The 27,751-nt window shown below is 41.7% G+C and overlaps 1 protein-coding gene across 7 annotated transcripts in view; it reads right to left on the bottom strand.

Moving 5' to 3' along the window:
• robo1 (roundabout, axon guidance receptor, homolog 1 (Drosophila)) overlaps positions 1–27,751 on the bottom strand; it is a 227,681-nt gene that overhangs the window by 98,414 nt on the left and 101,516 nt on the right. For all 7 annotated transcript variants that reach the window (XM_087851096.1, XM_087851095.1, XM_087851097.1 and 4 more), the window contains one exon: positions 16,742–17,068. In XM_087851096.1, the coding sequence (XP_087707222.1) occupies positions 16,742–17,068 (327 nt within the window). The remainder of the gene's footprint in view (positions 1–16,741; positions 17,069–27,751) is intronic.

The raw sequence follows: 27,751 nt of genomic DNA, 5'->3' as shown, positions 1-27,751 counted from the left end.
TAGAGGTAATACGGTCGTCACTCGCAGGTCACATTGTGCAACTGTCCACATCAGACTACTTGTCTTCTGCTTGTCTAGTGCAGAGATGTTTAATTCCGTCAGCCAATTACAGGCCAGTGCTGTCAGCAGATTGGTGCTGAAGCTTCCTGATGAATGCAGGCGTGTCAGGGATATGGATGGGTTTCATCTGGAGTCTCTCCACACGTCCAAAGTGCACATACAAACACACGCATCCACACACTTCCACACCCTCAGACACACATCCTTGCTGAAAAATGTCCCCTTGGGACTCATACATCTCACTTTGTTCCACAAACTCACTTGGGCTCGTTTGCAGAAAAAAGCCTTCAGTGAGCATCTGCTGAACACAGTTGTGCAGTCTTTTAGCTTGACATCAAAGTTGACCAGTGAGTGCAGTACTTAGCAAGTATGAGAACTCACTACAGATCAGATGGAGAAATTGTATGAACAAAAATATACTGCATGGAAAAAACAGGCAAAAGTGGACTATAATGTGCTGAAACTGGTTCCCACCATGGCTTGGATAAAATATTCCATGACATTCATAACTAAGATGAAGTGTTTGTATAACCTGAATAACTGTATTTTATCCTGCATTTTAAGTGCTGTAGCTCAGGAAAGCCCTGCAGGGATAAACAGTCTCATTCTGCTACGTACAGGCCTGCTAAAAAGAAATATGGCTACAAACTACCACCAAGTTAGAAAAACAGTTCCTAGTTCTCCAGGAAATGTATCAAATCCCTTGACCGTCCCTGCCTCCTTGAAGATATTCTTAAAATTCCACTGCCAATGAGAACCCCGTTGAGATTAAATATTTTCCTATTCCTCCACTAAATTCCTCAGAAAGGGGAGATAGCCTAGATACTACAATTGTGCATTTAATGTGTAGTCTACCATTTCCATGCAGCAAACCTTTTCTGTAAAAGCTAGATTGATGCTCATTCTCCATCAGTACTAGAGAGGATTAACAGACGGGCTGAGGGAGTGTCTTATCTCACCTTGCACAGATAAATCAGACAGGGAAACAGCTCTGTTCATGCACTGCTCTGGAGAGCAGTAGAGAGGAGACACAGGCATTTGAACAGAAATGCCACACACAGCCTTGACACCAGACTGTTTGTTTAAAACCTGCTTTAAGGGTTTATGCTCTGCTCTGGCTGCCCCAAGGAGCGAGTGGGCAACGGCCGTCAGCTCTGAGGTTGTTTGGAATGAGCAGAATAGTCACCTTGATCTCGTCTCTTCTGACAGTTTCCACACAACACGACAAAGAACGCTTCCTGCTGAGAACTTGGCCTAGTTTTTCTATACCTGACCTGTTTCAGATATTTCTTCTTTCTGTGGAATATCCTGGCACTCATTTGCATAAACAAAATCAGAATCTTTTACCCAAGCAAGAAAATACCAAACTGACACGTGAAGCTTAGCGATGAAAGTCACACATAAACATCAGACAACACTGGGTTTATGTGCTCCTCAAGGTTACACTAACATGTACCAGGCAACAAGAATTTCCATAGTACTGTGACTGTTATTCACACTGGAGCATGCATACTGTTGTAACACCTGCAAAGACTTTAATGTATGATTCGGTATCACAGAAAAATTGAATGCTGACATTTCTATTGTGTCCTGCATGCCACGGTGAAAAGCTACAGGATTCCTTCAACTTTACGGCCAAAAAGGAAAACAGTTGATGTTCAGAATGAATATATTTATAGTTATGAGGACAGCTATAATAACATGTGTGTGTCTGGAAGACAAAGATGGCTTTATGTGGACTTGCCTCAAGGGGAAATAGCTGGACCCTTGTGCAGGATGAAGGGAAACTATATTTCAGATGCCATTCAACCTTGGAAAGCAGTGCTGCAGAAGTTCTTGTGGCAAAGCGAATGTAAGGAATTGACCATGTCTGAATGCAAGCAGTGTGTGATCTAATCACTGCAGCAATTTTTCATGTAGCATTTTCCACAGTCACTGCCGAGACAAGCCTGTGCTGCTCATTTGTCTCGAGACTAGGAGACACTAAATGGTGAATCTCAAAGCTAGCTGTTCTGTTAGTGTGTTAGCTGAACAAAAAGATCATTTCCACTCACAATATCTATTAAGCAGTGGGCGTGTATTTGAAAGCTCCCGAGCAAATTAAAATCATTGATCTGCAGAATTATCTCCACGACTGTTAATTAGATATTTAGTCAAAATTAAAAGATACACACGAAGGTACCGGGAACCTTGAAGGAGTCATTCTGCATAAATGATGAAATATGTGTCCCCATTGGCCTGAATGCAAGTGTCATTATGGTCTTTAAAGGATTTTAAATTTCATTACGAGTCTGCTTTAACAGCTGATTAGATTTGGAATGTAACCATGATTCATATATGGTGAAATGTTTAGATTCTAATCAAGACTGATAGGGAAAATAAATTGAGCGCGGATGCAGAAAGTGCTGATAGTGCTTTCATCTAAAAAAAAATCACCATCATTCATCTTTGCATATGAAAAAGTTCTTTGCCACAAAGAAGGCAGCCTCATCAAGGTGACCTCTGGGGCGTGAAACATCAATGAATCAGGTGCAAGCCAACTGTTCTATTGAAGGTGGGAAGTTGAAAGGAACTTCAAAGAAACCATTAACAAGAACCGAGAAAAAAAGAACACTCATAAGAGTTGACACCAATCAATAGTGCCCTAGGAAATTGATTCCTATTCGGTTGACCAAAAGCAGTGCTGGAGGGGAATCTTTTCTCTGAGCCTCCACCAGAGCACGATGGCCACACAGAGCATGAATTACATTTAAGACCAACTTGCATTGTGAACAAACTTTGTGGCGCTCAGGGATGAAAGCCAGCTGTCAGGCCACTGTGGCAACTGAGTGCTTCACCACTGAGGACAGTGCTTGTTTGCCAACAGCAAATAAGCGCCTCTGGACCATTTAGTGCCATCTCTTTTTCTTTTCTGCAAACAAAAGCAGTCTGCCACTGAGATGACACAAGCTCTTCTCAGTGGCCGCTACACTGCCAGATCAAACACAGTGCTGTATGTGGAACGAGCCCAAAGCCAACACAGTAAAGAACTCTGAACTAACCACAGTACACGCATGCTACATACTGCCAGGCCAGCACAGAGGAATTTTAAGTCCCTTCTGTTTTGGCTCATTTGTCAACCCAGCATTTGCTTTGCATGGAAAAGTCTTCATTGGTCATGAAATAAAGTTCATGAGGCACTGCGGGGTGGTACCATATCGATGTGGAATCCTGCCTACAGTAAAAAGGCTAACAACAACAACAACAACAAAAACTGTCAATTTTGTTGCTGTTCTCACATTAAGGGTGTAGGTAAAAAAAAAAAAGGCAACAGTTCAGCTGGTCTTTCATACCTCAAAATGAGCACAAACACAATTGGTTGTGCAACTTTTTGTCATATAGAAAAGTGAAAAACATTCACTTCTTTAAGCAGGGTTTGTTAAATTCTACTAACTAGCAACCTATCATTTCTCTCCATCCTCCCTGGTTTTTGACTGCTAATTCTTTCCCCAAGCACTGTTGTGCACTGTTGACCATGACTGTATTGGAGGCACAGATAAAGGTAAATGTACGACCCCAGTACGCCCCCAAAAGTTGGGACACTGCATAAAATGTAATCAAAAATAAAATGCAATGATTTCAAATTCATAAACCCAAATTTTATGGGTTGTAGTAAATGTCAAAAATGTGCACCTTCCATTGCTCGTCTACACGCAGAATCTACAGATTATTGACACGTTTAATCCTCAACACGCATGAATAAAAATAGTCTAATAAAATATTTACTGGCATAAAATTGTCAAAAGCTGCTGTGTTTCCAGAGAGAAGAAAAAAACAAAAACAAGAAACAAGAAACAACTATAAAAAAATAAAAAAATATGACTCGAGAGTGACATCAGCAACATATCTTAGCTGCCAAGTGTTTAAACAACTTTCCAAATGCAGACACATGTAGCTATAAACACACAATAACTTATAAACAAATGTCACACAAACATGCATACACGCGCTCTCGGAGACATGCACACATTGTATGGCAGCATGCTTATAGGCAGAGAGTTGCCAGCTGTCTGAGATCTTGGAGAGAACAGAACACCACCTGTCCCCTTATCTTCCCCTCACAAGCCAAAAGAGACTCTCTGTCCAACTGGAGCCACCTTCTTCTACTCTCTCATCCCACGCTTAATGGCAGCCTGTCCGCAATTTTCTCCTCAATAGTTTATCTCTCTTTGTTGTTCCTTCCTATCTCTCCTTTTGCATGTTTGATCTCAAAGCAGTAGATACTGCGCAATTATTTAAAATCGCATCAAGGCTTCTTTTTTTCTTTTTCTTTTTTAAGTGGACAAGAGAGTATTTTAAATGTTGTACCTGGTGGAGATGGAACCTGATGACGTTTAGATTTGGGCTTAGGTGGACAGTTTTGCCAGATGTTTCTCCTATTGTTGCCAGATAGGAATTCAGCCATCAGGTCAGTGTCGGTGTGCGTGTGAGACAGGGTGTGAGGTCAACATTTTTCTGCCTCTGTGTTTACATTATCTCACTCCTTCACCTCTCTCCTTGCTGTGCCATTGTTTTGCTTTTGGTTAGCTGAGTCTATGGGTGCAGACAGATTGATAAAAGGCAGACTAAAGCATGGGCAAAGTCCAACCACAGCTAAACCAAGTTTTGCTGCTTTCTGTGCAAATAGCAGCCAATATGATGTCCCGAAAGAACACAAAAAGTAAATGTGATGAGCAACAGATTTTAGTCCCAAAATCATCCTTAATTGGGAAGGATGGGGTTGGGAGGGAAAAAAATAGAAAGCGCTACAGAGCTCTTCCATAGTCTAAGTATTGATCTAGAGCACACTTTTAGTAGCAGCTTTGCTTGAAGCTTTTAAACAAGAGAGATTGTGTCAGTCTGTTTTGGTAGCTAGACGGCAGCCAGTCAAATAAAAGCAAAATGTGCAGTCTCCAGGTAACCAGCCATAGCAAGAATGTGCATATGACGGCAGCGCTAATGGGCCAGACTTCCTCCAAGGAACACACACACACACACACATCTTCCTGCACCTACTGTACGCACATATACATACTGAACAGGAGCACTTTAGCCTGAAGAAAAAAAAAACTAGAGGAAGAAATGAGTGATGGTTCAACCAGCTGTCTGAGAGTTATGGTCTGAATCATGGAGAGAGGCCAGGCTGATGCTTTTCAGACAACCTGAGGAGCAGTATAGCAGATGGTGGTCACCACTGGGTAGCATAGCTAAAATTAACCCAACAGCTTAGCATGAATTAAGCTGGGCCTCTGGGCAGAGAACCTGCATCCCCTCAGGACTGAGGTGGGTGCTGGGTAGAAAGCACCAGGCCGACAGGGACCAAACCGCAGCTGAAGGAAGGTTTCACAAAATCAGCAGGGTCCTGTCTGTCTCAGAGCAGTTATTCCGACTCCTCTGAGGTTGAAAGTGAATTTACATAGCAGTAGTGAACCCTGGTTAATGTGATTAAATCCTGGCAACACACTGAGTGATGATTAACTTATTCTCTCCCCTCTCCATGCCCTTCCATGTTGCTTTTTGCATCTCTGTAAGACAATCAATAAGCTATTATAGCTCCAAACAGTGGGGTAAATTAACTTAGGCTTCCACCTGCAGAGTCGGCACTCTGGACTAATCCCATTGGCAGGGGAAAAACGCTACTGGATGCACAGGCCTGGTCTCAAGATCATGCGCTTCCACACTGCGATTACTGACATGACTCAGACAGCAAAGTAGCTTCTAAAGCCCAAACATTAAATAGGTTACACTATAAAAGCCATGGAGTAAAGGTAAGGTGTGGTACAGCGCCTCTTAAAAGTTTTCCTTTCTCAAGAACAAGAAAGGAATAATGAAAGTGTTGAAAACTAGAATCAGTAAGCGTCCAATCCCGAGGTATTTTTAGGGGTTAAGGGAAGAAACCGGCTAGATCCCAACTGGTTATTGACAGCCTGTCTATCCGATCCATCAGATGTGAGCCAATCTGCTAAACAGAACTAAGGCACCATTGACAGAATCTGATACTAGTGTAAGGTGGACAGAGAAAGAAACATAGAGAAAGCAGTGGGAGAGGGGGTGGTAGGGTAGGGAGAATAGAAATGTCACCCCTAAGCTTAACAACATCACTATAGTCATACAATACCATGCCTCAGTGAGTCACATGTCAGCTATTTCAAACTTACCCACAGCAACACTGACTACTGTTTGAATTTTGAATGGATCCTCTCTACTTTTCTCCTTTTACACATGACGTCTCCCGTCTGTCTTTTATCCAACTCTTTGCCTGTATATGGTTACACGGAGCTCCCTTTGTGTTGCTGCCACACCCTGTTTAGAAAGGTCAAAGAGGCACAAAGAAGAGGTGAGGGTGTTTCTGTTCTGTTCACTGCTCAAGCAAGCCACCCTCTTCTTCACTGTCCAAATTGGACTGTTAGATGTATATGTTTACATACCCTCCATCGAGGATTATTATGATCACTGCACATGTAATTAACCCCAAGCTGCACAAACAACACTCGCTGTGAAGCTAGTGAGCCAGATGCTTAAACATGTCAAATAAAAGCTTTCAGATACAACCTGCATAGCATTAGTTTGTTGCTGTTCCAGTTCATCCATTTCTTTTCATTTGCTTCATCATTAGTACACAATCACTGTGGTAATGGAGCCAATCCCTTCATTTGTAACATGACCTAGCATGTTGAATATCTGGGGCTTAGAAATGAACTGTTAGAATTACAGAAAGGTCAGAAGAAAAGAAAGCTTGTGGAAGAACTACATTATGATAATGAGCATCAACTTTCATTCATACTGGTCCTATTCTTGGACACGCTCTTGTCTATGTAACATGACAAGGAGAAACTAATTTTCTCCCAATTTGTGCCTTAATGATCAGAGTAGCTACCGAAGGGCGATTAAATGACAAATGAATGCCATCATATATCTCCTGTTTGTTTGTCAGTGAGTGATTGCAGGGCTCTGGCTTTCCATAATCAGCAGCAAGAAGACTGCATTTCATTGGCTGTCAGATAGCACAAGGCAGATTATTATCAGTGTTTGGGTCGACTGCTTAGTTCTCCAGCTTTTCCTGCCTGTCACGCTCCAGGCTCAGCAACATGCTACATTTTTGATAAAATTTCAGATGTCTTTTTTCCCCCCACTTTCCCCTCCCTTCTCCTTCGCAGAGGTCGTGGAAATACACATCGGTACTTCAATCTTTCTCTCCTTATCAAGTCACAGGAGACAGAGCGAGAGAAAGCAAAACAGTGAGGAAAAAAGGGAAGGCGAGAAACACAGTGGGCAGGAAAAGAGGAGATAGCAGTTTAAGAGGGAATACATATCACATAAAGGCTCGTATCACACGAGTGTGGCATAAACACTGTTTTCTGTGCTATCAGTCCACTGAAGCTGAGCAGAATCAGCCCATCTGTGCTTATACTGCCAGACAACCACCTAACTGCCTCTCAACAGCCCAACAGAAGTTAGAAATCCACAAATTACACAACCAGTTCACATATTTGTGTGCTGTCCACTTGCCACAGTTTCCTGTCACTATAATTTATATTTAATATTTTTTTAACCATTTCTAAAGTTTGTGAACATTACAGTTCAATGTAAAGGAAAAGAACTAGCAAAAAAAAACCTAACTCAAAACTTACACCTAAAAGTTCTTAAAGACTTATTGGTCTCATGTTATTTGCTTGATACATGCTTCATTTGTATTTAACAGTGTATATATTATATTAGAAATATGCTTATTTTTGTTGTTGAGTTTTATATCTTTTCTCTACGTAAATGACCTATTGTTTACCAACACGTTCTCACTCCCAAAGCGTAACATTTTACTCTAGGTGACAAATCGTCAACATATTACGTTTTCAGCTACCCACCACGTTCCTAAATGACGACCTCGGAAAAATGAGGAAATATGACAACCGTCTGGACTCAATCTACACATGTTCGCTCTTTTTCTTCAAATCGCTTACAAACACGCTATTTAACGCCATTAAAGTCCTGGTTAAGGTCAGGAATAAGGTTATGGTTAGGGCTAGGGATAAGGTTAGGTTTAAGGCTGGAATACAGGGCTGGAACGTCTATTACCGCGGGAGCGTCATTGCACTGGATTTCGGCCATAACCCGCCGCGTACCATAAGAACACCGAAGGCCTCCTTTCGGGACGTGACAAAACGTCGGCATGTTACGCCTCGGGAGTGAGAACGGGCTGTGTTTACATGATATAAATAAATCCTAGAAAAAGTCTGTACAGTCTGTCACACGTGCAAAATTGGTGTCTGTCTTCATGAGTAAATCACAGTATGAGACATTAGTCTTTTAAGATAAACACAAAAAATATTTACTATACTTTTTCTATTTTTGGTGAAATTTTACTGGTTGTGTTTTTTACCCTAATTGTAAAACAAGCAATAAGTTTCATTCTCCCATTCATGAGAGAGTGAGAGTAGAGCTGAGGCTATCAATAGAGATGGTATGTTACACAGCAAAAATCCCTGGATCCTGACCTTATAGACTAATGCCTGTGCAATTTCAAAAACATTTTTCTCTATGCACGCTAGCCTTTCAACTAAATGCGAACACAGTTTTGGGTCAGTAAAAACTGACCCTTTGCAAAACTTGTTTGAGGCTGAAGAGATTCAGAAACTGTTTGCAATGCAGACAGGGAAATCTGAACTATCAGTGCTTCTGACTGGTCAACATAGCTTTGAGGTTAGGTTTATATTGCCAGCGATTGGTTCCCAAATCTCTTAACAGCATGCTCTTGACACAGCTTAAGTTTAGAGTTATCGTATAGACAGAGAGCACTTGTGTGGGCAAGATTACATTTTAGAATAAAGAAGGGAAAAAATAGTTTTCAAAAATATTCGTGTACACTGGTGCAGAATGTGCCTCCTGCCACACTTTCAAAACTTTGGCAAAAACCCCTAAAGTTCTGGTCTCCAAACCCCTTAATCCTCCCCAACGCCATCGTCTCGGATCGAGAAGCATGATAGAAGGTTTCAAGTGAGGGCTTAACCCAGGTTTAATAACCAGAGTGTGTCTGCAGAGCAGAACACCTCATCATATGACCAGACACCAGAGTGCAGGCACGTATGAATGCGCAAACCTCACAGATATATGAACACTCATACGCAGAGACTCTCTGGCCAAAGGAGGAGCTCAGACCAACAAGAGATTACACCTACCAACAAGAGTAATACCCAACTCACAGCAGAAGAAGGGGAGATTAGATCTAGCAGCATGCATTCATCTAGTTCTCACCAGCACTGACGCAAGCTTTACCACCATATGGAATATAACTCAAAAAATATGGACACATTTATTAAAAAAAAAAGAAAGAAAGAAAAAAGAGCACAGTAAAATACACTTGCTGGACACAACTCAGTTTTTAAGAGTAGAGGAAGGGAAACTACTCTGTTATCAGTGCTGCTCCTAAGTGGTAGTACAGGACCACTGGTCTCAAGAGCTCACACACTTTATCTTATCTGTCCTAGACTAGCACTTCATAATGTTAATATCATACTTCACTATCCTGGGATCCAGCAGCTGTCCTACAAAACCTCCTGTTCTGCACTACAGCCAAAGGCGAGGATTACATCGAGATGAATAAGCAGTCACTGTGGCGACCGGGGGGGTGAAAAAAAAAAGATCTGACGCACAAGAGTTTGGGGAAGTGTCCAAACACTCAGACAGACATAGCTGTGAGGTAGTTTTGCCTTTTTCAAAGAAATCCAGAGATTTCTGGGCAATGTCATCATATATAAAAGGACGGATTGCAAAAGCCATCACAGAAACAGAGAAAAGTGCTTAACGTGGACTCGGTAAGTCTGGGCTAGCTGCCTCGTTAACAGAGACAAGTCATTTACTACATGAATGCACACTGAGAGATCTGTAAGGCAGAAAGAGCCTCGTGTCAGTGTGTAACAGCTGTGTTTAGCACATCTAATGCACTACACTCATTCTGTCTTTATATATAGGGAGATCAAAGAGGCCAATATCTATCACACTAAAAAGACTAACCTAATATAAAGGAGTATATTGTCACCATTACAAAGTGCTTTATTCACCCAGGCTCTTTGTATCGTTTAATGGTGAAATTCTACTTACTGACAATCAGATAATATAGGTGATACAGAGTGGGAATCAAATGGACTCTGGGTTCTCAGGTACTTTTGGAGGACATGTCCTGTCCTACACCTGCACCTCTAGTCTCTTTCACAGAATACATCACTAGACATTGTTCAGTAGAGCAGTGTACACAGACTGACAGACTGATGGAATCAAACATGAACACACACGCATACACACACGCAGGAAATCTCGCTCTGTCGAAAGCATCATTCTTGTGTAAACCAATCCATTTATTCGAGTTTCTCTCACTCTGCAGGATGTGTGTTTCTCTTTAGGCTCTGTGCCCGTGTTCACTGTAAAACACCACAAAGCGCCTAAAACTCTGTCAAAAAGCTGCTCTGGCTCTTATCTGCTGCTACTCTACTGTTTCCCGTGGTGAGCAATTTCAGCGCTTGGCCTCCGATCGTGCCAGCAGTATTAGTTTTGGTGGGGGAGGGCCGTGTGGGCGAGGTTACGCTCGCATGGTTGCGAAAACCATGTTCCAAAAATCCCCAAATCACTGTGGCATTTGACACACTTTCACAAGACTGAAAGAGACACTAGCATCTTCTCTCCTTCACCCCAGGTTGCCATCACTGCTCGGAGTGACAACTCCATTTTAGGGCAGTTATGTCAGCCAATATCTGCCAGGAGGCTTCTTATGAATATTTAGCGAACGTGGTCAAAGTTTTAAGGTACATATCCGAGTCACTAACAAGAACTGCATGCTAGTTCCGGGCTTGCTTGTGTATCACAGAAATTTTCATCTCAAAAGGGGACTTGGGTATCGACCAAGCATAGCAAATGGATACTCCAGGTTTAATTAAATGGAATGCATTGATTTATGCAAACAGCCCGAAGCGGCAAAGACGCTAAGTTCAACAGACCACACGTAACATGCATGATAAAAATTGCTCTATGCATATATGGCTATACAGACGACTAATTGAAATGCATGTGTTGAGCATATCTCCCTTGCAGAGGTTTCACAAAGACTAAGCTGACAGTTATGTGCTGTGGGGAGTGTAATTAGACAGTAACCAGTTGCTACCCATGTACTGCAATTTCAAAATTAACAACAGCGGACTGAAATAGGTTTGAACAGCAGCACACACCCTGGAACTATTTAGAACAAAATAAAAAATAAACATGAATAATGAATCAAACATTTCATAGGCAACATGAATATTTTACTCTAATATGAAACGGAGACTTTCTTTTTTTTGAGGCAGCTTTGACAGCTACACATGCACACGCCATCGGGCTCAGAGATTGTGGACCGGGTCTGCATTCCAACATGAAACAGACTAGAGTGAAGGCCAAGGAGCGTCTGTGGTGTGGAGCCCACGCCTCAGCTGCATGTTGACTCACGAAGCAGACCCTGGCTGTGCCGTTTGCACCAATTTGCTCTGAACCTCCCTGAGACAAATAACTGCCACAGAGCTGTAACGCACTGCCTCCAGTCCACTGGCAGCTTGCCAGCACACTCACTGGTGCTACTGGTGGAGTTAGCTGTCCTGTTTTTTTTTTTCCTTTTTCAAAATCAGTCAGCTCTTTCACCCTTATTCCTTTCTTTCTTCACCTCAGTCTCATTTTGCTTCTCAAAGTCCTTAATATTTGCTGAGCTGAAAAAGGAGATTAAAAGAAGCGCGATACCCAGAAAAATAATAATAAAAAAAGATGGATGTGAACAAGAACTTGATGAAATTTATAAACCCAGACCTTCTGCACTATATTGCTCCTCTCGTAATAAGTTAATGAAAGGCAAAGACCATGACAAATAAATAATTACTCTGCCATCAGGCAGTGAAAGAAGCTGTTTCAGTCACAGAGCGTGTTCTATTTCAGTGGGCAGCAGTGGAAAAATAATCACAAGAGAAGAGATGAGGAGATGGGAAAGGGCAGCAGAGAAGGAAATGTTTGACAAAGTCAACTGGAATGTTTATGTTGTGTGTCAGGTGGAGAGGATTAGTCTGAAATGTTTACAATACAAAGACCCCAACTATTCGATATTCAACAGATGTAGTATAAGAGATGTCCTGCAAAAGAGACAGGAGGGTCTTCAGATCAGTGGGAGGTGGCTTCTTTGCCTTTGGACTGCTGCCTGCCAGCCAACTGTCCTCCACTCTGCAGATGACCCTCAGGCATGGCCCAGAATCTGTCAGGATCAACTGAGCCGCCTTCAACACATCTGACGCCCTGACCTACCCCTACTAATCAGAGAGTCGGTGAAGCCAGCTGGCTGCACATGGTGACAGAGATTTCACAGCAGCATTGAGATCAATGCGATTCTGGGGTAAACTTGGCTGAAAAGAGTTATATGCTGTGGACCGAATTCAAGTAAACATCCCTTTGCTTCTGTTGTTAGTGGCTGTAAAAAGTAAACCCTGCCTCTGGAGAAAGGAATCTGTGTGTGGATATGAAGCCTGCAGCCAACCCTGTGCGGTCAGCACTGTGCAAGTCAGCCAGGCCACTACACAGCAGGCCCTGAGGTTATCGCCTACTCAAGTGGAGCAGTGTGCCGTCCATTACCTCACTGTACTATCTGCACAACCAGGAAAAGGGAAGCAAGCTATTCATAGAGCCTCTCAGGGACTCGTACACAGCATGGGTAAAACAATCTACTCTGACAGATCACAGGGTATATCCACTATTATCATTTTGTGCCTGTCTGGTAGTGATTGCTTAAAAAATTATAAACATTATAAATGATTCTCTTACTTAATATATAAAAATTAATAAAGGTATTCATTTCCATCTTAGTGGAACAGTGGTAAGAAGATTCAAATAATTAACTTAACCCTTTAAAACAGCGGTCCCCAAGCCACCGGTACCGGTCCGTGAGTGGTTTGGTACCGGGCCGCGAAAGTTGAGGCTCAGGTGTGAAATGTATGGTTTTCAGGGTTTTTAATCGGTTTTCAGCATTATTTTGTTATCGTTTTGATCGTTAACTCGGTTTTCCTGGGTCTTTTCACATGTGTTATGAATAAATCTTCTTTTTTCGGTACCGGTACTAGTTTTATTTTGTTGTATTTATCCGCGACACATTAAAGGCCAGTCCGTGAAAATATTGTCGGGCATAAACCGGTCCGTGGTGCAAAACAGGTTGGGGACCGCTGCTTTAAAGCCGGTCAATGAGCACGTTCCCTTTTGCGTAACTATTTTTAAATCCGGTAGCACTGCAACCACGTAAGCTAGCGCAATAATTTTTTTTGCATATGAAACCGGAGGAGTTGTACTTACATCTTATGCCGTCAGCTTGTCCTAGGTCACAGTTTCCTTCCACATATAGCTTTGCAAAAACTGCATAAAAAGCACTTGCAGCAACAAAAACATAATATTCCAGAAACACGCTTTGCTGATCCGATCAGCTGTTTGTAACACTTCAGCGTAAACGATTGCAAGTCTGCTTTGACCTGCCCAAAACCGGAAGTGACGTCATTTTGGGGAAATGTAGGTTTGTTTTTTTTTACCATCAGGGCCTTATGAGCCTATACTGGTGTTTTTAAAAGTTATGTTTGACTTTATGACTTTCTGTGTCGTTTCTGGGATGCTTAGGACTCATATTGCACTGCTGGAAATAGTTTATTTTGATGCACATGCTGGTTTTTTTTGCAAATTTACATTATAATATATTTTTCGTTTTTCCTGCAGTATATAAAAAATGGTGTATTTCAAAAATAAAACTATGAAGACACTTTCCAATTTCCTGTGGTGGGAAACTATTTTGTGCAACTTTTTAGTATTTACAGTTTTGAGGGACAAGCATCTTAAATTCCTCTAACTAGAAATATATGTTAAAAAAAACAAACGATTTTCAAGTTTTTTGTAGTTTATTGCACTTTTTTGCAATTATGTAATTACTATGCACTTAATGCATATATATTATTAAAAATTTGGGCTATAATGGTTGTATTGATGTATATCAAATTGAAATGCTCCCAAAAATGGCACTATAGCATATAAAAATATAATATAAGCTCTGGCAGACTTGGTTCTATGGTAGGTCTTAAAGGGTTAAGAAAAAAAATCAGTTCTGCTTCTTCTGTTCACTCACATTAAAGTAATCTCAGATACACTTTTTACTTTTACTTTCCCCTGCTGAGTTCAGAGTCTTGTTTGCTTAGTGTTTTGCAAAGAAAAAAAAAGAATGGCATTTGAAGATTTATATCATGGAAAAATAATCATAATGTTTGAAATACTTTTAGTTACAATCTTGAACAAATGGTCTTTATCACCTGGCTGTTCTCAAGCACAAAGGTATTTCATTATTTGTCGCTGACATCTCTAAAGCAAAGAAAACAATAACACAATAGGCAAAGAATTCTATCTTAAGCTTGTCTCAATACACCAAGCAAACGTGATTCATGGTAAATGGCTTTGGGTTAAGAGGCTGAGATAGAGAGATTGTGGGCTGTACTGTACATGTGGTTAATGATAAACCAAACAAACTGGGCTAGCTCTCCTAGCTGGCAAAACAGGACTTGTTGAAATGTGGATTACGTTAACAATCACTGGTGAGCACAGGAAACTGTCAAAGCCAGGGTCTTAGAATAACATCACAAAAAAATTCACGTTTTCAGCTTTTAAAGTGCTTTTAAAGTGAAAATGTTAGAGAGGGAGAACGAGGCAAAGTAAACACAATTAAACCCATGACTTCCTTCTTTGGAGTTTCATTGGAAATTAAAAGTCTGGTTAATCCCTCAATTTAACCTGAGTGATTCTATCTACTATATTGAGCTCATAACAGTATTATTATGACAAGCATCTGTAATGACAACAAGGGGTAAAAAAGGGTTTAAAACTTTCCTAAACCCTCATAAGTCAGATATATGTCTCAAAGTTTATTTACTCGGGAGTTTAGATGTAGCCTTGAAAAGAACTCTCAGAGTTTCTGAACTTTTTCTTTTGCTTTTCTTTTTAATCTCCAGGGTTCCATCCTGGTTGCTCCAACAACATAATTACATGTAGTTAAGCATGAACTGTGGAGAGGGGTGAGCGAGAGACACCAGCTAAGCGAGAAGGAGAGAGAGTGCTGGAGCACAGTGGCTTGTCATTATGCATCTGTTTGAACCTTATACAGCATAGACCTAAACTTGACACTGAGCCAGTGGTGCTCTGGTCCTCGTGTTTCCCGCCAAGTATCTTGTTTTTCTACTTGAAGAATCCACCTCTGAAATAAACACAGCATATTGCCTACTACAAGGGAAAGATATTTTTAGCACTCTGGCCTATGGAAACTTGTAAGTATACCAAACTTAAATGGTCTTCCACTTTTATTAAATTGTGCAGAATTGTCATTTTTATGTTAGAAAGCCTAGTTGGGAATATATATATGATACTGATTCTCTGCAGCTCTTTGTCATTATCCTTACTTCTAAAGCAAGACCTTGACTCTCAGTTCTAAATCAGAGCATAGACAATACACTATAAAAACTTATAGTCTGATCAGCAGGCCTCAAAATGTCTCGGATCTATTGCGTCTGCTTTACATTTCATTTAGCTGACAGTTGGGATAGAAAATATTAAAAAAAGCAATCAGAGTGGGGAAGTTTTGTTACATTTGTATATTCCAGATATTCCACTAATTCAGCTTAAACTACACAGCAATCCCTTGACTGACACCTCATACCCAGTACCATAACAGCAGCCCATGCCCAATGCAGCAATGGCTCACATTCATTCACACATGCTCACATTCAAGCGCACACACCATTCTTTCTTTCCCCATCTTGATTAGATTACAGTGAGTGAGGTTGGTGACAGCCTCTGGGCACGCTGGAGGAGCGGTTGATATCTGAGCTCCTCAGCCTTCACTCTCAGCCAGTCAAGAGCGCAAAGAGATAATATATCTGAAGAGCTGACCTCACCAACAAAATCTGTCTTTTAAAGAATCATGGGAACAATTTTGTCAACACCAGTCACAACTCTTAGAAAAGACTTAAGGTTTTAGAAAGACTTTTTTTTTTTTATTATTCGTCCTGCATTGCAAGCACACTGACAGCCAAATATTAGCCTTGTTAATGTGTCACAAAGGCCTCTTGTTGACCCTACAGATGCTTAATCCACTCTACATCAAAGCTCAACTGTCATAGCACAAGCAAAGCAGACAATAAAAAGGCATCGCCGATTCTTCAATCAAATGAGTAGGAAGGCTCTTTATTAAAAGATGACTAAACACAGATGCAGCAATTGCATTCCTTTTGCTATAAAACCTCATATCTATCTCTTTGACAAAAAGCAGAGGTAGGATGAAAACAGAAAGGACTTTGTTCCTATTGTAGCTCATGACCACCTACCAAGGGCCCTTTAGAGAAGCATTCACCCTGGAATGATCAGGCCACTCTCCCCCTCCAAGGCTCTGCAGGCCCACAGAGACGGCTGGGCCAAACACATCCTGCCCATCGCCCGAGAGATTATTCAACTCAATGAACACATTGAGCGCAGAAACACAGGAAGAAGCTGGAGCCTGCTATTCAGCAACATCTGAACCCAAACTACTCTATTCACACCCCACACCAGAACGTGGCGTGGGTGTGAAAGTGGGAAGACATGCTGCACTTACTGGCTACTTCCAGCGAGGCGTTGTGGCTCACTGCCTCTCCCAGGTAGTTGCGAGCAACACAGACGTAAGAACCTTCATCCGGTTTACTCCGCCGTCCGTGGACGATGCGCAGGAAGAAGAGCGAGCCACTGGGAAGAAGCATGCGCTGAGAACGGGGATTGTCCCTGTCCGTTTCCACCCGCTCTCCATCCTTGTACCACTCCACTGTTGGGGTTGGACGCCCCTCTGCTTTACAGTTGAGAGTTGCGGGCTCCCCTTTGGAAACAATCAGGTCAGAGGGGTGCTCCACAATCCGGGGTGGGGTGTCCTCTTGGCGCAGACGGGATCCTGAGAAGAAATGACAAAAAGTGACGATTTACATCTGCGAGTCCTTATTTTAGCTATTTAAAGGAATGATAGGCTTGTTGTGGACTTTGTCTTATTTGATTGAAAAGTTTTAAAGGGTTAGCCCAATGTGGCTACAGTAGATGCATGTAAATTTAAGCAGCTGATGGTAGGCCACTTTAAAATACTTTGTCACTTCAGTATAAATTTTAAACAGTTAATATAATTCTACTTTACATATATAGCAATAATCAGTTCTTAACAATAAGTTCTTCACTGTATTAAACATGCTGATTGCTTTTAAATACAGACAAAATTTGATAGTAATAGATGTATTTAAGGTACTATTTGAGGTTGTGGTGATGAAAGAAGTAAAGAACATGTCTTTTTTTTTTTTTTTTTCCAATAGCAGCTCCTGTGGTAAAGGTTAACATTGCTGCACCTTTGTGAGTGTCATTTCACAGATTAAAGAGCAGAAAAGACAATGATGGGAACGGTAAACAAAACTATGACACACCTTGAAGGTTAAAAAGGAAATTAAGAGATAAAAGATAAGATAAAGGTGCCATGCGTAGCTTCATGACAGAAAAGGAGCAAGAGCAGAAATTGCACTTTTGAAGAAAGACAGATGAGCCACAGCAGAGCCAACAGCAGTGCCAAGGGGGTTAACACCCCAGTGCTATCTCTGGTCATTAATATTGCTCTCTGACCAGTCAGCTGTAGCTATCAAACCTGCTTTACATGCAAATTAGCTTCTTGTTGTTAATTCCTGAAGGGCGGGACTGGATGGCTGTGAATGCATTGTGTGGCTACACACAAAAGTGTGTGTGTGTGTGTCTGTGTTACCAAGAGAAAGAGAAAGAGCTCTTCCCCTCTCACCATATCTCCCAGCATAGGCCTTTGGAGCCCATTCAGCACCAATTAAAGAGAGTCGGGTATAATTGGAGGCGCAGGCCTGCAATTAATTTACCCAGCATCCCGTGAACTTGCCACACTACCTCATTTATGTGCCATACACCCACCCATATTACCCAAGAGAACTGGTGCTGAGAAGGCATCTTCTTGTGGTGGCCACATATTTTTGGTAAAGTCAGCATAATTAGTGACAGCTTTGTGGAAAGATAAATCACTTCAAGGCAAATGTGTACTTTGGTCAATGAGATATAATTAATCCAGTATCCCAGTGAAGGACATCACGATCCCAAGTCTTTTGAAATATCCCAATAGTAATGATTTTGACAGGTAAGGGCTGTGCGGACTTTTTGAAAATTGCTTGATTGATGGGAATCATCAGAAAGAGACACTGTTAGAGAAATGGAGTTTTTATCTCAGAGGGTTGAGGCTTCTTCTGCACCTCATCATTCTTACATGAACCCTACACAAACACTGAAATGTGGCGTCAGCTCCTCCATTGGGACCCTGTTTGATGTTCATATGATTCTGCACACGTTTTTTTTTTTGTTTTTTTGTTTTTTAAATTATTGGTCACAAACTGCAGTGCTTGATTGCGGTGCTTGTGGGGAAAAATATCACAAAAGCAAACGAGTTAACTGTTTGCAGATTGCAAGGTTGCTGATTATTTTCTTCTCAGGTAATTTCAATTCAATGTTATTATTTTATTTAAAGCACTTAATCAGGTGGAGGACAAAAAAAAAATTCCTCCAATAACTCTTCCAAAAATTAAACACTTGGTGACACTTAACGCGAGCATTTGTTTAAAAAATGGAATTAAAATAATGATAATTAAATGAAATTCTGCGATTAAGATTGTAGCATAATAATGGTGCAGTGCAATAATTGTACACCACAGAGAACTGCAGTCAAAATGTACCCGTAATCAGTACTGTATCTGAAGTTATTACACTAACGCCAGCAAAGCTGAAGTTTTATTATTTTGTGGCCACATGACACATAAGATAAAGTCACACACAGAAATCCCCGCAATTCTGAAACTGTTTTGGTCCTGCACGTCAGACGCTCCGTGGGTATAAAAACACATTTGTGGATTAAAGCATTTCTGAGAGTCGAACAGAAACAGATGGAGAATTAGAGAGCGATATATCAAGCCTTTAGCAAGAATGAATTAGTCCTCTATCTGGCACTGAATAAAGTTTATAAAAAATACATATCTATGCTTTCTGGCTATTGAAACCGTCTCAACCAGTACTAGGCTAATTAACCCCCATTTGTAACCTGCTCTCAAAACCGACAACTTACAGTCCATATGCTAATAAAGACCCAGCCCTTTGGTCAGACAGCATGGAGCTGCACTAACTTCGCTAGCATACACAGGCTGATTACTACTGTAGCAACTGTACCGCTACCACCCCTCAGCAGACAAGGCAGGCTAATATGTTTTATTAAAGAGGACTTTGAAGAGCTCAGCCGCTATCTGCTCTGCCCGTTCCCTTCCTGATTTAGATAGCTTCTCTCTAATTTGAAATGGTCTGAAGTTTGGGGCCTTATGGGGGAACCATTAACTATTTAGATGTAGCACACTGTGAAAAGAGCTGTGCAGCAGGCGGAACTGTGTTTGATCATTGACTGTTTACTGTAGATGATTATGGCCGATCTGCATGATGAACATGCAGACTGATAATACAATATGAAGTGGGCCACTGTGTCCTGTAACAGAGAAGCTGGTGAGAATAATTGTATTAATAAATATTCAGCAGGTGAACTACTGAAGTATACTAATAAGTGTTATGTGTGTGTTTGCTGAGAGGGTGTGCGTTTTGAGCCGTGACTGGGTGCACGGGATGTATCAGTTACACAATGCTATCATCCCTTCCTCGTCACGACTGACTTCTTTCTAAGCATATTTTGCCTGTGTGTGCGTATGTAGGCTTTGCCGTGCTGATCCCCGCAGACACTTTGAGTGACCTCTGTTACCTCAGCTCCATTACCCCTCACCGGGGGAAAGAGAATTATCCTGTCAAGGAACAAACACGCCCGTGCTCCCTTCTACAGGTGCAAGCTTTTAGGAAGTGGAAGCTCACTTCACTCCTTCGATGCAGCACACACAGACGACCAAATTTGAGACCGAAATAAGAGATGAACAGAGTGCGTACTTTCACCATTGCTTTCTCGCATTACTTTAAGTTGCACTCGCCTTTATTTCAAAGCACTGCCCTTCCTTCTCCACTGCTGCTTTCAACCATCCTCTCCCCTGTTTTCTATCCCCCTCGTCGCCCCCCTTCTTTGCTTCCAGACAGAGAATGCAAGATGAGCTAATGCAATACACAGCTTCACCAAAGGGAAGCTGGGACTTCTACTGCAAGGATCTGATCGATTGGTGCCCGAGGCAAAATTCTACTTCTCCCTTAACCGTCTCACTTGCTAGAGAGCTTTGTGCATCTGTCTTCTCATTTACTCACATAGGGAGACTCACACTACACAGTGTTAAACTATGCTTGAGGGAGTCTTTGCTCACTGGAGGTAATTAAAAACAACAACAATGGAGTCAGAGTTTTCTCACTCATGAAAGTAATCTTAGTAACAAACAACAATCCCAATAGCAAAAGTGAACACAATGAATTGGAAAGGCTCATGCCAAACCGCATTGCCACAAGGGTCCAGACCTAGACATTGACCCATATACTGTACGCATGCAAGGATTCATGAAGACCTCCAGGCGTTTGCTCACTCTAAAACCCAGACTCTTCCCCCCACTCTAAACATGGATAGACATGGCATAAGAATGAGATTTATGATGGTTCTCATGAAGCGAATGGCCAGTATATCACCAGGAATATTTATGTGTATTGAGATTATGGCTACTAGCTTCACATGGATTCATCTATGTCTTGGGGCTAAACTTTATTTTCACCATGCAACATGAGATGATATACTCTGACTTTATATTCCAAAAGATAATCATGCTTCCTCAATCGGATTAAAGAAATATGCTAAAAAGAGACAGACTACTTCCAATAAAAACAACATAGTGAAACCTCAGGAGGGGACTATTTTTGCACTGGACTAGTAAAACTATCATGAGAGATAATATAATCAAATAAAGTCTCTTTAAATTTGCAGTGTAAGAATTTATTTGTTAATGTTTACTGCCAGTGTTAATCGCCTGCAGATATCAACATGAAAAAGCAATAGAGTGCAACTGTACGGTAACAAGTTACAACTATTCCCAAGTCTGGGATGTGACAATCAATCGAGCTAACTATTCTGACTTAAAATAGAGAGGAAGGCCCTCCATCGACCTCAACTCTCAGCAGCCTCAGGACAAGAAACCCCCACAAAAAAACACAAGGTTAGCTTTCGTAGAGACACGGGCCATTTCGTTAACACTTTTGCACTTTGAATTTAAAATGCAGTTGGAAGAAATCTAAAAAAGAGAAAAATTAATTAAAAGGAAATAATAATAGAAATAAACAAAGAAAAAGAGACAGAATTAAAGAATTAAAAAATTATTCACTTCATAGCCTCTAGGATATACTACAAATGCACTTAAAATAATTCAGTGTATATTTTTGGATTAAAACCATTGCTGACCAGATGAAAGTCCTCTGCTTTGCTAGTTATGTCCTTAAGCCTTTTTAAAAAAAAAATATTTAAATTTTTTTTTAAATTTCCTGTCATTTTATTTATTTTTTGGCTCTTTATTCTGCTTCATAATAGTTACCTTCTTTGTGCTGAAAAGCACTATGATTGGCTAAAACAGAACCTAGAGGAGGAACATGAATCCAGTTCCCTGTGAGACCAACTCAACACCAAAAATATTAAAATGTTAATATGATTTTTTTCTGTCCATTGACACCAGTCCATCAGTGGGGAAGACAACAGCATTTATAGAGTTCTTTTTAACTAATCATGCACCACTGACTAAATCCCTATATGAAGGACTGAAGGAAAGAAGAAAGACAAGCTAAAAAGACATAAAACAATTACCCAGCTTCAGCAATCAGTTCTGGTCTAGTGATTTCCCTAACTTCAAAAATGAATGTGCCTTTGTCCCTCACAGCTGTTTTCCATGGCTACTATCTTCACAGAGTGTGAGGAAGAGGAAGGGAGCCAGGCACCTGCCCTTTACCCCAGAGTACTCACGGGGGAGAAGGACAGTGAAGCAATTTAGATCCGTTGTCAGTCTGGTCCCCTGAGGTAGGGAGACAGGATAATGTGTCTACTTCCTTGACTGATAAAACAACTTCACAATGCTGGGTCATTCGCCTGTCACAGAACAAAGGATCCCAGCGACGAATTTCATTTGATTATATGAGTGAAGTTGCTGCAAGTTTAATTTCCCCCATCAAAATGGGCAAGGTCACAGAATATCATAAAGAGAGGCAGTAAAATTGAAAGCTGTTGCAGGAGCCTTAGCCGTATCATCACAAGCCATATCAGATGTCCAGCTGAGCAATGGTAAGAGATATGGAATATGGATCTGTGATAAGGAAGGCCAAGCACAGTAGGGCACTTTTTATCTGCAGCCCCATTAATCTGTGATTAGGGGACTTAAGAGGGATTTATGGCAGAGATAAGAGCAAAGGGTGTGTCCCTCGGGGTAGCCAGGCGTACACAGGAGCCACGCCTGCTCGGGACAGGGCCGGCCAATAAATGACTTAACACAAAAGAAAAGGCACCCTTTTCTGTTGAATTAGAGACGATAAGGGAGAGAGGGGCAGAGATAAGCGGGAGAGACGGACACAGAGAGAAAAGACGAGGTACTGTACTCCTGCTGATCAGATGACATTAACAGGAAAGTGAAACTGAATCTTTTACCGTTTCAGCCTCAGAATCCCACCCTGGAATGTGCTGCATGAATGACTTTGCCAGTTGCATCAGATCAGACCTGTTTTTAATGTTACACAAGGCTATCGCTTACACTCCTAAGAGGCAGGATTAGAGCCCTGTGTGTGAGTCTGTATGGAGCTCCAGAGGTTGGGTGATGGAGGGGGTTGATGGATATCTTTATGGCCTCTTTTCCTCCTCATCTCTTTGTCTCCATTTACCAAACACAACAGGGTATGGTTACCTCGCTTATACTACATCAGCACTTGAGAATAGTTATCAATTTCCAAAAAATGGGATATCTGTCCAAATGCTTTTTTAACACAAGCAAACCAGAAGTTTGTTATCTATGAGTTTATACACAACAATACACTATTGGGTTGGCTGTATTTGTTGTTATAGAAACTAACAATGTTCCCATTGATATTTGAGCAAAATATGGCTGTGGCAAACTGGCAATTTGCATACACATCACAACACCCCTTGATAAAAAAACAAAACAAAACAAAAAAAACCCACCCTCCTTACTATTGTGTGTCTCAGCAGAGCCCACTACAATTTATCTAATCAATTCTTATAATTTTCACAATATGATAAACATAGAAGAAGAAAAAGTAAGCCCAATTACTTGTTATCTTCCACCATACTTGCTCCAATTTCCATCTTGTGCAAACACAACCTAACTATTAAGATCTGTCAGAGTCCCTTTATCACTGTTGTTGCCTTTGATCATCCTGTTGCTTGTTCTCACCTGCAATAAAATCGTGACAAATCAGCTGATGATACCATAAACAAGGCGTTCTACTTCCTTTGCTCGGGGCCAAGGGTTACTAGCATAACTTCCAACGCTCTAGGATATTCACACTTATCGCTCATCAGGACAAGAACCAGCAGAGGTCTCAAGGCCTGAAGCACCAGCCCGAGTTCCTGGCTGTGTCAGCTGGGAAACGCATCCTGGCGCATCCCTCTGCAATGCGAGCCAGGTTGAGAGTAAGACAGCATAGCAAAGTACTCCTTTGGGAGGCTGGAGCTCATCCTGCTCTGGGGCCCCCATCTGAATCTAAGACAATAGTAGCAGGATTTCAACTTCTGCACCAGGCTGTAGATACAAGGCACAGGAACAAGTATGATGAATGCAAAAATATTTGTTTCGTGTGTCTTTGAAAGAAAATGTGAGCGCAAACGTATTTATAAATAATGTTACCCCCACAGTTTAAACAATCCAACATAATTTCACATACACTGTCAGCAACATACCAAGCAGGAGTAAATGTGAAAAGATGTGGCAAGAGAAACACACACACTAAAAATAATGAATTTTCAACAGGCACCCATGGGACACAATTGTGAATGAGTTGCAGTTCTTCCTGATACCAATCTGCTACAGTCAGTGTCATTAGACACAAACAAAAGCTGTCAAACTCTGAGGAAGGCCATCGGGGCAGATTTCATTCCTACAGGATAAGTATAATAGCTATTCTTTATTATATCAATTCACTGGGAAGAGGAGGAAATCTGCAGTGGAAAAGACTGGGATGCTTGTTAGGATGCAGCCTGTCAAATTGGCTCTAGAGACCGCAGGCAGATGGGATGAACAGAGCAGCGTGGATGCAAGTACAGAGTCCGTCTGTCTGCATGCATGTGTGTCAGTCTGTCTGGTATCTATCTATCAATCTATTCACAATGTGTGTGTTTGTGTGTCTTTGAGCAGACTTGCAGGCTCCTCAAGTTGACCCTGTATATTCACAGCGATGACCTGAGAAGAAAACCTAGCTCAGACTTCTCATGAATGCCGGTGTCAAAGATGTCATTCCATCAGCAGTGCAGATACCCCAGGAAAAGAGTTGTAATTAATATGGAGTGCAGATGACAGGCTTGGACCTTCTATTAAGGAGCTTCATGCAGCACAGTCAAGGCTTCAAGTAAGAGTGGGGAGGGGAGGGGAGGGGGGGGGGGGGGATTACTGAAAAGAAGCACAAGGGAGCAAGACTGGGCAATTACTTCTTGTTTTTGTTTTCCAGCATTGCCAGTTTTTAATGAGGTTTGACCAGTGTGATCTCAGGGATACATCAAAGCTTTCTACAACAGCAGGGTAGGAGAAGCAGAGGTAATTGAATACACTGGTACATTTATTTCCCAACAGGGGACAGTGAGTATCTCACTGCTGACTTACGCAAGCTGCTAGACTTAAAATCCTCAAGTGATTAATACAATTGTATTTCAGCAAAATTCAGTGTTTACTGTTTTTGAAAAAAAAAAAAAAAAAAAGCATTCAAGCAAGAATTATGAGCATATTTCGATGGGAATGGCACAGTAGAGTAAATGTAAATAAAACAGTTTGCTTAATTTAATTTCTAAAAGTGCTGCCTGCTTAGTTTTGTGTCAATAACAATATGAGCAGGTGATTCTCTCCTCCCAAGGTCGCTCTCTGGGCTAACTGCAGTATTTCTGTCCAGCCACTAGACATGTGGGGACTGAAGGCAGGGGAGGGGCTGAAAGAGCAGTGAGGAGGAAGAGGGACCAGCACACTCAGCTGGCACAGCCCAGTCGTGGGGAGTAGGGCATGTGGGCTTAATGCCAAGAAAGAGAACTGCTCTGAAGAGATGCCAATGTGAATCGAGGCAGGCATGGCCAAAAGCACCTAATGCTTTTTTAAATGTTATTTATTTGATGGCAACAGTGATACAAGTCTACTTTGGACCAGCGTTACATTACAGTTGCTTAGTGCAAAGCTGAGGACCTTAACTTCTTATGTGGGCTATTCTAAACGCTCAGCCAAAAACATTCTGTAGTAAATCTCAGACAGCTGCATGCAGAAAGGGAATTTCATTTATTGCATTCAGTCGAGGGCACAGTGGTAACATCTGAATGCAGAAACCGGGCACATTTCCTTCTGGTGCCCTTTAGGTTAAAAGGGCAAATACAGAGCACATAGTATTGATGTGTCAATGTGTGCAAGCTTAGGTATTGGCATATGCAACAGCGGTTCACATACTGTTGGCTATGATGGTATTCTTAAAGTGAAACGTGGCTCCCACAGCATAGGTTAAGACTCTGTGGAGCCATGTGGCAAAATCCCAGATACACCAGCATGGGCCTGCTGAGTGGGACATGGCCCAAGTCCAGCCAAATGGAACACAAATTGCCCCAAACTGTTCAAAACCTTGCTTGGAAAAAATTTAAGTGGGATGTAAGGCTTGCCATGTGATGCACAGTAAATATTTGGTCAAAATTAATGAAGGGGCAAAGTCTGCCAAGAAGCCTTTTTCTAAACGTCCACAGAGGGGAGACTGTGCCCAGTCTGGCATTAAAAAGAAATTTCCTTTTGCAGACAACTGCTCACTGGCCTGAATGCTTTCCAGCCCCACTTACCACGTCTCTTCCTCAAAACATACACACCAACTGTCCAGGTACACAATGTAATGAACCAAATACTGCTTCCTTTGATGCTTCAAAGTGAAAACAACTTGATCGCAAATTTAGTTACTCCCCATCTGTCAGTTTTCCACATTTGACAGCAGAAGCACTGCTCGGACTAAAGCTGTGAGAAATGCTAGTTTGGAAATATTGATTTAGGATGAAATTTTAAAGAAAGAAAGTATATCTGAGTATATCTTAACATCATTCCCTGCCACTGGTCCACTCAACATCCTCTTTTCAAAGTGAACTGTTGAACTGCCAAAATAATGATTTTCAGACAGTACTTCATCATATACAGTGGGGCAAAAAAGTATTTAGTCAGCCACCGATTGTGCAAGTTCCCCCACTTAAAATGATGACAGAGGTCAGTAATTTGCACCAGAGGTACACTTCAACTGTGAGAGACAGAATGTGAAAAAAAAATCCATGAATTCACATGGTAGGATTTGTAAAGAATTTATTCGTAAATCAGGGTGGAAAATAAGTATTTGGTCACCTCAAACAAGGAAAATCCCTGGCTCTCACAGACCTGTAACGTCTTCTGTAAGAAGCTTTTCTGTCCCCCACTCGTTACCTGTATGAATGGCACCTGTTTGACCTCATCATCTGTATAAAAGACACCTGTCCACAGCCTCAACCAGTCAGACTCCAAACTCTGCCATGGCCAAGACCAAAGAGCTTTCGAAGGACACCAGGAAAAGAATTGTAGACCTGCACCAGACTGGGAAGAGTGAATCTACAATAGGCAAGCAGCTTGGTGTGAAAAAATCTACTGTGGGAGCAATCATCAGAAAATGGAAGACATACAAGACCACTGATAATCTCCCTCGATCTGGGGCTCCACGCAAGATCTCATCCCGTGGGGTCAAAATGATCATGAGAACGGTGAGCAAAGATCCCAGAACCACACGGGGGGACCTGGTGAATGACCTGCAGAGAGCTGGGACCAAAGTAACAAAGGTCACCATCAGTAACACACTACAACGGCAGGGAATCAAATCCCGCAGTGCCAGACGTGTTCCGCTGCTGAAGCCAGTGCATGTCCAGGCCCGTCTGAAGTTTGCCAGAGAGCACATGGATGATACAGCAGAGGATTGGGAGAATGTCATGTGGTCAGATGAAACCAAAGTAGAACTTTTTGGTATAAACTCAACTCGTCGTGTTCGGAGGAAGAAGAATACTGAGTTGCATCCCAAGAACACCATACCTACTGTGAAGCATGGGGGTGGAAACATCATGCTATGGGGCTGTTTTTCTGCCAAGGGGACAGGACGACTGATCCGTGTTAGAACAGAATGAATGGGGCCAAGTATCGTGAGATTTTGAGCCAAAACCTCCTTCCATCAGTGAGAACTTTGAAGATGAAACGAGGCTGGGTCTTCCAACATGACAATGATCCAAAACACACCGCCCGGGCAACAAAGGAGTGGCTCCGTAAGAAGCATTTGAAAGTCCTGGAGTGGCCTAGCCAGTCTCCAGACCTCAACCCCATAGAAAATCTGTGGCGGGAGTTGAAAGTCC

Source organism: Neolamprologus brichardi, chromosome 14 (assembly GCF_056152115.1).
Source record: "Neolamprologus brichardi isolate AB-2024 chromosome 14, ASM5615211v1, whole genome shotgun sequence".
Classification (NCBI taxonomy): Eukaryota; Metazoa; Chordata; class Actinopteri; order Cichliformes; family Cichlidae; genus Neolamprologus; species Neolamprologus brichardi.
This window is presented reverse-complemented; position numbering and strand designations above follow the sequence as displayed.